Below are 11,958 nucleotides of genomic sequence, written 5' to 3' on the forward strand. Positions count from 1 at the left end.
CCATTTATATTTTTAATTCCGTCCCCGTCCCAGTCCCATCCCCACTTATTCCCTATCGGGAGCGAGGTAGAAAATTCCCTATTGGGGTGGGGAATCCCCACAGGCAACCAATTTATTTAAATAATAAATTTTAAAATAGAAATCATAAATTATAAATAAATTAAAATATTTCACAATATTTATTATTTAAAAACATTAAATATTATCCTAAATAAAATTTAAACTATTAAAAATTTCATCACTTGCTATATTAGTTACATACTTTATATGATGTACATGTATGCTCCAAAATTAATAAACACTCTTTGTTTCAACATTAGATCTAAATTCTAATCTAAGATATGAAAACTATAAACTAATATTAAATTAAACTTTTTCCATCCTGAGGTTATTATCCAACTAATTTTGTTCTTTGATAAAATTAAAAAACACGAGTGATTGTGTAAAAAAATGGAAAAAAAAAATATAGGTGCAAAAGTTACATGATGACAACCCAGGACGAGATTGTCGTTTCTTGAAAAACATGCGTTATGATGTTATTATAATTCATATCGTCTTTTTTATGGACATATATAACGCATAAAAAAAAAAAAAAGATACTCCATCTGTTTTCCTCCTAGAATCTCTGGACAAAACTAATGGAATAACCAAATGCAGAGACAAGCAACGCTGTAACAAATAAAAACACGATCATCAAAACCTATTTGCATACAATATCTGCCACTATGTCAAAAATGTCCAATATATTCAATATCCAGGTTGAGGGGGTATATTAACCAGCCCCATCTCACCACTTGAAATCTTTGTATTGTTGAAAGAGACACAAACTATACACAAAATTACAACCAACTTTTTCATTCAAGGGCATTTTGGTACAGGCCACACAGGACACAGCAAAAAAAGAGAACTTTCAAACTGAAGCTGCTCTTCTCATATTTCATTCAAGTTTTTCATTCTCATACACTTACCGGGATGCTAGCGACCAGAAGTTCAAAAGGAAAGATGGTAATGATGTGAACCAAGTTATAAAAGCCATGGCTGTAGCAGTTTCAAACTGTGCACAATGGTTGTGCGCGCAGCTACCAAGGTCATTGTCAATCAGAACTGTAATCCCCGCAGAAGCACATGCTGCAGCAAATGTAAGAGTTGAAGTCATCTGCAGCAGAAAGAAGGATCCTGATTAAAACATGAAATGAGCACCATGTAACTAACTAATGATTGAACAAAACAAAAGAGCACATACAAAAATTGACATGGATAATCCATGAAAAGTGCAAGTTTGAAGAGAGAACTAAATAAATTGGCTGCTTCAAGGAAAACACACCCCGTGATCTAAACTATCAATTCAAAACAATGTTGGAACAATCAACAATGCAAGAAGGAATGACCGTGTATAACCTATTGGACAAGATCAGGGATTATCAATCCAATTTTCAATTTTTTGGATTCCTTAATTTTTTTTACCCTTCCCAGTGGTATCAAGATGCCACTGTGACAAAATATCTTACCATCTCTTCAGGAAACTGGATCTCCCTAGAAAAGATTTTAAGTTCAATCTTTTTTTTTCTCCACTCGGACCAATCCGGCTACTCGGCTTCTTGTATTTAAAGTGATTTGTGTATTTATTCCAATAATACTATTGTTTCGTACCATTAAGGAAGAAGATTAAGATAAAATATGCACTTCCTCAGGAATGAAAAAAATCGATCTACTTTGTTTGATATTTTGGCTTAAGTTCTTTGAATCCTACTTACTTAATTAAATCCTCTTTCTTGAAGAATGAATGCAAACCTATAGCCCTATATTTAGTAATTCCAGAACTCTTTCTTCTGTGTTGAGAGAATCATCAAAATAAGCAAGAATACTACTTTTATGAAAAATATCATTTATCGGTATTTCAAACGAAATACTGCATCTCCTGAAACTATCTATTTGCTAGAGTTATTTTTGCTTTAAAAAATCTTACCCCGTCACCAACAGTGAAAAAGCTGACAACCCGATGATTTTGCAAAGAGCGTCTTACTAAAAGAGCATACATGTCAACAATGGCCAATGAAAGACTCCACACACACTGCAAACCAGCAGCCGCTACAAGATAGCTGATACAGGAAACATCAGAAGAGGTTATGAGCATCCACAAGATTTGATAAACAGAACATGCACAAGAAAGATCTCATGAATAAACTTTTCATGCGTGCGTGCATAATATACATAGGAAGAACAACCCATTTTCACTGACACAAACAAAGCTTATATTGATAGCCAAAGTTATAATATAAAGACTCAATTTCCATATTCTTTATCATCACATGGCCAAAATGAGTACACGCATAACATAGCATGTCTATGTACATTTGTCTTTAGTTTGGTAATTCATAAAGTGAATGATGAAATATATAGGGGGATTGTCTGAAACAAAGAAAAACAACATCCAATTTTTCTTGTTTCCTACTACAGCAGTCTTCTTTATTTTATGTTATGCAACCCAACCAGCACCTACCTTCCTGACAACACTTTTTACCCAAAGAAACATATCCAATATTCCTCCATTCTCCTATCGCAAGAAGTTAATTATATTAAAACTTCCAACCCCCATTAAGATAATTTGATAAGAGGTATTTTCTATTGAAAAAACGAGGACAATCAGGCAAACTATATATTATTCCAGTAGTAACACATAAAGTTTTCTTGACTAGAGGTCATAAACCTTCATAACTCTGTACCCTTTTCAAGCATATGAAGGTAAGCTGTTCTCTTTTTCTCCCCTTCACCTTTAGAATAAATATAGATGGAGAAATTCATGGGGCATAGATTGAGTGATCAAGTCCATGGTCTGCTCTCATGAGGCTTGCGTTCAATTTCTCATGTGAACCTACCTAGCATATTGCTATAAGTCATTCATCCTAAAGACTGAGTTTCACAGGAGGCTGTAGCATGGAGAAAAAATAAATATAGACGTAGAAATATTCATATAATCAATCTTTGGTTGTAGGTGAATACGTGTATAATGCCCTTTGTGGATTAATCTTTTAGAGAAGTAAACTACCACAATTAATAGTTACCATCTTATAAGCAGGCAGCTTCTAAACATAATCCCATTAAAGAAACAGCCATGGTTCAGTGATGATACATATAAATCTATTCAATAGTAGTAGCTACATAATATACTCAGTCTAAACATATTCAGAATTTTTATGTAGTTTTAACTAGGTGTAAAAGGAACCAAGGTATCAGAATATGCTAATGAAACTACCTGAAATAGAATAGTTTTTAATTTACCTTCCCCAAACTCACATTTCTTGAATACAAATTTAGTAGTTGAATTTATATTTTAAGTAAGCACTGAGCTAAACAATTGGCATTTGTAAAAGTAGATAGTATTCATCTGTAAAACCTTGAAAAATCACAATAGTGGCTATTAATGGACCAAAAGCTATTAGGATTTCGATTAATCATCTTGGGAGCACCCTTGCATCAAATTTATTTACACACTACCACTGTAATTACATTATGTCAACACCGTTCAGACAACAACAATAATTAAAAGAAAGAAGCCGAGAGTTGAGCAATGCACAGAATATTCAAAAGCAGCAACCAGTCTTAGTATCATTAAAAAAAAACAGTATAACATAAATGATAAATCTCTAATCTAATCCTAAGATCGGTTAACTGGGCTGTTCCTCTAAATCGAAAAAATCAATATTGAGAATATTGCTAACCTAATACCAGCCAAACAATAAATCAATCAAAAACAATAAAAAACCCAGGAAAAAATTAGGAAAAACAATTCCAAAGAATGCGTTACCAAAAGGCAGTGACAGAAGGAAAGTCACTAGTGGTGGCCATGACAACAAGCGCAGCAGCTGCAAAAACGAATTGGCTGATGCGCAAAGCAAGACCACCTGGGGTCCCGGGCATGCCCTGTAAGTCCTTCATCCTCACCCTCGGAGCGTTGCCTCCTTCTGTAGTTGGGGCATCTTCCACTGGATGAACCGAGGCATGGCTCACATTCATTTCCTCAACACCCCAAATAACAACAAACCCTAATTTTCAATTCATGCCCAATCCTCAAAATCCTACCCCCTAAAGCCAACAGTTTCGGTTCTCAAGCTCCACCGTTCGGTATCTGATGAAAACAATATCAATAAAAGAAGAACAAAATTTAGGGTAAGAAAGAAATAATAGAAGTCAGGCATCCTTATTCTCGAGAAAATTTCGCGTACCCCTTTTTCTTCAGGAACCTAACAGAGTGAGCTTGAGTTTCCGATCAAAAAGCAGATGAATCAAGGACCTTCAGAACCCAATCGTTGGTCTGAGGTTGTGATTGTTCGGAGATCTGAGCGAGTAGAGAAACCCTAGCAGTGATGTACTAGATTTGAGAGAGGGATCCTTGGTTCCTCCGATATAGCGATCAGTTCAGCTGTGGGAATTTTTTTTTTTGGTGCGTTTAAGCGTTGAGTAAGATGATCTGATGTTTTTTCAGTTTCATGGAGTCGAGGTTTGTTGGTTGGAGACTGCGAGTGCTCCAATACTCGCCAGGTAATTGGCTAAGAGATTCCTGGTATGGGACGACAGTCGTCGACTGGGGTTTTGTTTTTTTCTCTTAATATATTATATGGTGAGGGAATATTTAGGGGTGATATGCCTACCCACAAGAACAACTAATGGTTGTTAAGGAGGAACATTTCTCAACACGACCGAGCTAAGTTTTGTTAGGAAAATTTGATTTTTAATGCAATAAGTCACACTTTGTTTGAAAAATATCTTATCTCTATAAGTCTCTCGTTTTGGTCCTACTAATACCGTTACTACCCAAAATACCCCTGACATAATTTTCCCTCTCTTTTGCTCATAGTCTTCACTCTCTATCTCTTATTTCCCTCTCTATCTCTCAAACTCTCGTACACACAAAAAAAGCCAGCCACCATTAATTTGCATTTCGGATCTAGGGGCAAGTTGTGACTCCTTTCAAGTCAAGAAACTTCATTTTGGATCTAGGGGAAAAAATCGTATGGGTAAGTATATATTTATTATATGTAGTGAGGAAACTTGTATGGTTACATTACTTGTCTTATTTCGAACAGATCTGTGTATGCCTTCATGTTTTATTGCAATTTTTCACAGAATGAATTTTGGATACTTCGTGCATTTTTTTCTGGATTTTTTTCCTGCCTCGATGAGTTTCGATAAAACTCGATAGGTCTCGATCTGTTGCATGCATGCTGGCTCGATGGTCCTCGATGGTACTCGATAACACTCGATACGTGTAGTATAAGAGTTTAATTGGAATTAATAACTCGATTGTACTCGATAAAACTCGATAGGTGTATAAGAGTTTAATTGGATTGTTTGCCTCGATTGTACTCGATAAAACTCGATAGGTGTATAAGAGTTTAATTGGATTTAATAACTCGATTGTAATCGATTGTACTCGATAAACCTCAATAGGTGTATAAGAGTTTAATTGGATTGTTTGCCTCGATTGTACTCGATAAAACTCGATATGTGTATAAGAGTTTAATTGGATTGCTTGCCTCGATAGTCCTCGACTGTACTCGATAAAACTCGATATGTGTGACCTCGATAGGACTCGACATATATCGATAGAAATCGATATTTTCTGTTTTATGTTGTAGTTTAACTTTTTGACCTTTTTTTTTTGTTTTTTTTTCTTTTTTTGCAGATTCGACTGTTTTCGTATTTGTTGCATTCAATGGTGTTTGGGAACTCGAAAATAGGGATTGGATTTTCAGAGATGCTGAAAATCAAGTTCTGCCCGTGGAGAAGGGTGTGACATATGAGCAACTGCTTGACATTCTGTACGATGAGCTTGAAGTGGATAAATGTATGCATGACTTGAAAATTGAGGTCCCGTACACATGCCTATCACAATCCGTCAAACCTACCATTATAAAAAATGATAGGCATGTGTGTGCATTCATTGGGTTAGCATCGAAATCTGTAGAGAAGTTCATTCCTCTATGTGTCACATTGATTAAGAAGGGAGGTGTAAGAAATGCATCGGCTTCTGCCAGCGTTAATAAAGAAGTTCGATTTGAAGAGAACATTTCTCGTCCATGTCATGGTTTCAAAGGAACTCAAGGTGATGTTGGAACATGTGTTCCCGAGACAAATCCAGATGTCATAGTCCATGATGATATCCCGGTTAGAGATCCTTCATATGTGCATGACACGGCGGAGTACGATCCCTATGGCTACGAACCTTATGTCAACGACGATCCTGTTGCTGATACAACAGATCTTGGTGGGCCAGATGTTAGGGCAGATTTTCCAACACAGAGTTCAGATGTTATGGTAGATGAGGAGCGCAGAATAGAAGACCGGCAAACACCTGGGACCAGCAGTAGTCGTCTAGGTCCAAGTAGAACCGATGATAGTTTTAGATGGAGTTCTCCATTGGACTTAGGTGAAGATCGTAGAACATGGAGTGCTCCCATGTTCACCAAAGAGGATATAGAGGCCTCACATCAACATCATTCCTCAACCAGCAAAGCTTCAGGAGAATTGCACCTTGGGAAGTTCTTTCAGAACAAGCTTGAATTGAAAACCAAAGCATCCATATTTGCGATGAAGAATAATTTTGAGTTTATGGTGAAGAAATCTGGGACTGATGTGTGGTACATTACCTGCAAGGATCCTGATTGTAGTTGGAGATTGAGGGGTAAGAAAAAAATGCGATCTGAAATGTTCGAGATTACTGTATACAACGAAGTACACACTTGCTCACAAGAAATTCGAGATAAGGACCACCGTCAAGCATCACCATGGGTTGTTGGGCACCTAATCAAGAGGAAATTTGCTACCGATGGTACTCGGTACATGGAAAACAACATAAGGGAGGACATGAAGCACCATTTTGGGGTTGAAATGAGCTATGAGAAGGCGTGGAGATGCAGAGAAAAGGCTCTTATGTATGTCAGAGGGACATTTGAGGAATCATACTCCAAGTTACCTGGATACCTGTGTCAGTTGGAGTATAAGAACCCAGGTACAATTACTGATTTTGTAGCAGAAGATGGTCGTTTCTTGTATTGCTTCTTTTCCCTCGGTGTTTCTAGGTGTGGTTTCCAGTACTATCGTCCGGTAATTTGTGTGGATGGCACATTATTGAAGAATAAGTATGGTGGCCACATGCTCTGTGCTGTTGCGTTGGATGCAAACAACCAGTTGTTTCCAATTGCGTTTGCATTGGTGGACAGTGAGAACCATAACTCTTGGACTTATTTCGTGAGAAAATTGAAGGAAGCCATAGGGGACGTTGAGAACCTTGCTTTTGTATCGGACAGGCATAAAAGCATTAATCATGCTTTGGAGCTTGTGTTCCCAGATGCGTATCACGGTGCATGTTACCATCATATCTGTATGAATGTTGTGGCAAAATTCAAAACTGACCACGTACAAGACATCATGGGGTGTGCAGCGTACGTATTTCGAAGAACGGAATTTCACAAGTTCTTTGACAAGATTAAGGTAATTGATCCGCCCATTGCTCAATATCTAGAGGGAATTGGCTTTGAAAGGTGGAGTAGTGCTTATTTTCCTGGTAACCGATACAATATCATGACGAGTAACTATGCAGAAAGCTTTAACAATAAGACCAAGGAGGCAAGGAGCTTTCCAGTCGCCATGTTTCTTGAATTCATAAGATTCACTCTCCAGTCTTGGTTTGCAGATAGACATGAAAGAGCTGCAAAAGCAACAACAGTGTTATCACCTGAGATGGAAAAGGATTTGAAGCAAATAGGTGATAAAGCAATCTTTTTAGTCCTTGGTCATCACGAATTTCTTGTGGTCGATGGTAATGGTGATGGTGAGGTGAACTTGGCCACAAAATCATGCTCTTGTGGCATGTTCCAAACCATTGGGATACCTTGTGTACATGCTTTTGCTGCAGCCAGAAAAAGAAGCATAAACATTTACTCATTGTGTTCCCCTTACTATAGAATCGAGGCATTGAAGGACAGTTATAAAGATACTATTTACCTTGTCGGGAACGAGGATGAATGGGTAATCCCTGATCACATCAGAGATACGGTTGTCGGCATCCCCGCTGAGAAAACCCCTGTAGGAAGGCCTAGGAAACAGAAAGTGGGTAGGCGAAAGACAAATTACTATGCTTCACGCGGGGAAAAGATTGTCAAGCCACGTAAGTGTAGCAGATGTGGTGGTAGTGGATACAATAGGAAGTCATGTAAGGCTAGGATTTAAAATATTGTGTTATGTAATTATTTAATTGATTTTGCTGCATTTATCATATGGAATACTTCGTCTAATACTTTGTGTGTTTGGATGTCGAGGCAGACACATTATGTGAATTAAATATTTTTTTATTTAATAACTTTTTCAAAAAATATTGTTTGGAAAAAAAAATAATATACAAAACTAACTATATAGTATACTATACAAGATGTGTAAGACAAAAATGTAAAGAGCATCACAGGGCCAAATTCTGATAGAATAGGTCCACACACCACTTGGTCCTGAAATGCTGGATGTTCTCATCGATAACAGTATCGAGTGGTAGCCTGGCAACCAGATGCTCGATATGTTTGATGGCAAACATACCACAATCCCCACTGCATATAATCAATTTTGTGTCAATAAAAGATAAAAATAACTTTAATTTTCAAATTTAAAAATCCACTAATTAAATAGGGGAATACCTTGTCTTAGTCTGAGGACACTCCTTTGGAGGAATACGACAATATGAGAAAGGCTTTGCATTCTGCTCAGGATATACCTGGAGGTCCTCGTGGTCGTCAAACATGCCAGAACACCATAATAACGAAGGCAACAATAAGCACCAAGGCTTGATCGCTTCCTCCATCAGAGCGAGACTGAGCATGCTAAGGTTGGAATCATAAACGTTGATGCACCACGTTGGAATGGAGACTTCAATGGCGATCCAATGTGCGGCTTTCTCGACGTGCAAGGCAAAATATACTTCACTCACATTTTTCCATGATACAAGGAATTGATTATCATCGCCCTTCAACATTCTCAGCACATCGTCGTCCCATGTATACTTAGTGCCGGTCTCTCTGAAATGATTCCAACGACCTAGGCACACCTGGGGGAAGGTGGTGTTCATGATCACAGCATCCTGCCGAAATGCAGCATGGTAAAAGTGGCGTCGGTGACGTAGCATGTGCAAAGCGGCATCAATATGCTAAAAAAACATAAAAATTCGTTAGTACCATCAATATATTTTAAGATTGAATTGAAAACATGAATGTAATTTACATACCGAATCCCAAAGCCAAGTCTGGACTGTGTGCAACTGTAAGAACCATGCCACACCGTGCGTCCTAGTATACACGTTGCGGTCTCTCTTATTGTCGATCTTCCCGATGATCCACCTATGGAAGCTCTTCTCCTGCTGTGGGTCATACTTCCTCAGTGGTTCAGCAACTAGCCCCTGTTTATCTAGTCTGACCTTCTTTGTTGGGTCGGTGAAGTCATCAAAACGCTTGGGCCTGCGTTTCTTCTTGACAACTTCAAGGCCAGCTGCCTCCTTGGGCTGCAGTACTCATACACTGGGACTGTCAGCATCACTAGGAGCTACAGATGTCTGGGCCTGTGGAGTGGAGGGTTGATCACCGCGCTCGTAGTCTGCAGGCAAGATATCAGACTCTGTATCTGATTTTACGTCGGTGGATCGACCTGAGACCAGTGAAAGCACCTGCGCCAACTGAGCCATGATTGTGGTCTGATGAGCCATGATCGTGGTCTGATTCTGTAGTAAGGTTGCCTGGCCCTCCTCAACCCTCTTGAGCCTCTGTAGAAGTTGCTCATAATCAGGCTGGGCAACCTGACTAGATGAAGCTGCACAGGCCTGTGAAGTGCCCTCATCAACCCTCGGGACATCCTCATAAAAAATGGAGGCTTCCTTTGCAACTTCTGCTAGCTTCTCTGCCTCCTTCTCAGGCACCACTACTTCATCCACTGCAGTCCCAGCCTCTAACTCAGGGAATAACCTGGAATCAACTTCTGGGAGGCTATTGTAGTAGACTATCTCACCGGGACGTGGCTTCAGCATGGAAAATACCACTAACTGCATAGTTGACTAACATGTGTCAGAAAAACTTTAATAAAATAAACCATTAATCAATTAATTTGTGACATTTAACAAGATAAAATGGAACTTACTCGACGATTGGTGAATATAGGAGCCAACAGAGCTGTCGAAATAGTGATATCAATCTTTGTAGCCCAGTTGAGCATCCTGGGAATCTGATTCCCACTGTTCTCACCGAACTTACTCCCGAGAGAAGGCATGGCCTCAAAAGCCCAGTAAAGAAGCGCGAGTGCATAGCAAGTGAAACTATACTTCGCCTCCTTCTGTTTTTTGCTTGACCCTTCTTTCTTCTTCTCCTCATAGTGTGTCAATTGCTTCTTCATGTCCTTTTGAAGGCCTTTGCTAACCTTCTTAAATGACAACTTCCCCCAAGGATACTTGAAAAGGTAATCAATATCCTCAACCATCCTCAGGGAATCTCCCCATATCGTTGTTGTCTTCTCTGGGGCATTCAATACCCCCTCTATCAAATAGCACAAACCCAACTTAAATGCATCTTCTGGGTTTGTGGAGGCCTTCAATGCATCTTCCAACTGACCAAAACTAACCTTCGAATCACCATTAAAATATTCCTGGATGATCCGATCACTTGAAAGATGCTCTTTCAATTCATCTGAGGACGGTGATTTCCCAAAATTTAGCCTGATAACTAGGGCAAACTCTACAATACCAAATCTACACAGAGTGTTGCCCAGGAAGAACTGACCCTCTTCAAGCTTCTTACTTTCTACCTTACGCAACATTAGCTGATGCAGCAGAACCCCAGAAAAACTGAACGGTTTTGCCTTAAAGAACTGTCCCAACGGGCATGCCTGTGCCCTTTCAATAAGTCCATGCCTCTTAAACTGCTCTATAAGGGTATCCAAGTAGGCACTACCCCTATAAGTGACACGGCCAGGAAAGTGTTTCTCCAACGGCACAATAAGTTCAGGCATCTGGAAAAAAAAAAATGTTAAAAAAAATGTTAAAAATGTAAAACAATCTGGTAAGGCAGTTACTATCGAGGCAGAAACAATCGAGTTCTATCGAGTCTTATCGATGCCTATCGAGGTGGGTTCCAAAATCACAAAGAATAATATAATCGGGTTACTATCGAGTCTTATCAAGGCCTATCGAGGTAAGGCAAAAAAACCAAAGTCTAGTCATATCGAGTCCTATCGAGGCCTATTGATTCCTATCGAGAAGGGTCCTAAATATCCCAAAGTAGTGTATCATCGAGTCTTATTGAGTCCTATCGATTCATATCGAGTTATGTTCTAAAATTCACAAAGCCTTGTATCATCGAGTCCTATCGAGGCAGGTTCTAAAAATTCCCAAAGCTATGTATCATCGAGTCCCTATCGAGGCCTATCGATTCCTATAGAGGTGGGTCCTAAAAATCCCAAAGTCGTGTATCATCGAGTCTTATCGAGTCCTATTGATTCATATCGAGTTATGTTCTAAAATTCACAAAGCCTTGTATCATCGAGTCCTATCGAGTCTTATCGATTCCTATCGAGGTAGGTTCTAAAAATTCCCAAAGTCGTGTATCATCGAGTCCTATCGATTCCTATCGATGTAGGTTCTAAAAATTCCCAAAGCCTGTATCATCGAGTCATATCGATTCTTATCGAGGCCTATCGAGCACAGTTTAATCCATTCCTCATCCTATACTATCGAGTCCTATCGATTCCTATCGATTCCTATCGATTTCTATCGAGTTTCATGAAAATATCGAAAAAAACCCAGATTTCTTCATTGCCAGCCCTGATCTATCTTATGAACAAAAAGCAACAAAAAAAACCAGGCACATACACATATTGCAGATTAAAAATGAAATCACTCACCTTCGCTTTCTTTGAGGTTGTTTCCTAAAAATT

The 11,958-nt window shown here is 38.8% G+C and overlaps 1 protein-coding gene across 1 annotated transcript; it reads right to left on the reverse strand.

The window, feature by feature from the left end:
- Positions 1 to 690: 690 nt before the first annotated feature.
- Positions 691 to 4,608, reverse strand: LOC133788582 (CASP-like protein 5A2). Its single transcript, XM_062226105.1, has 4 exons — positions 4,224 to 4,608; positions 3,806 to 4,126; positions 1,967 to 2,099; positions 691 to 1,156 (listed from the first exon to the last, which is right to left on the reverse strand). The coding sequence occupies exons 2-4, from the start codon at positions 4,012 to 4,014 to the stop codon at positions 965 to 967; spliced, it is 534 nt and encodes a 177-aa protein (XP_062082089.1). The 5' UTR covers positions 4,015 to 4,126; positions 4,224 to 4,608; the 3' UTR covers positions 691 to 964.
- Between the last annotated feature and the right edge of the window lie 7,350 nt (positions 4,609 to 11,958).

This window comes from Humulus lupulus, chromosome 7, assembly GCF_963169125.1.
Source record: "Humulus lupulus chromosome 7, drHumLupu1.1, whole genome shotgun sequence".
Lineage (NCBI taxonomy): Eukaryota > Viridiplantae > Streptophyta > Magnoliopsida > Rosales > Cannabaceae > Humulus > Humulus lupulus.

Excerpts from the sequence above, each read along its gene's own strand:
- LOC133788582 (XM_062226105.1), bottom strand. The coding sequence starts at position 4,014 with ATGAATGTGAGCCATGCCTCGGTTCATCCAGTGGAAGATGCCCCAACT. Across the intron at positions 2,100-3,805 it reads CCTTCTGTCACTGCCTTTTG|CTATCTTGTAGCGGCTGCTG; the intron begins GTAACGCATTCT and ends TTCCTGTATCAG. Across the intron at positions 1,157-1,966 it reads TTTTCACTGTTGGTGACGGG|ATGACTTCAACTCTTACATT; the intron begins GTAAGATTTTTT and ends TTTCTGCTGCAG.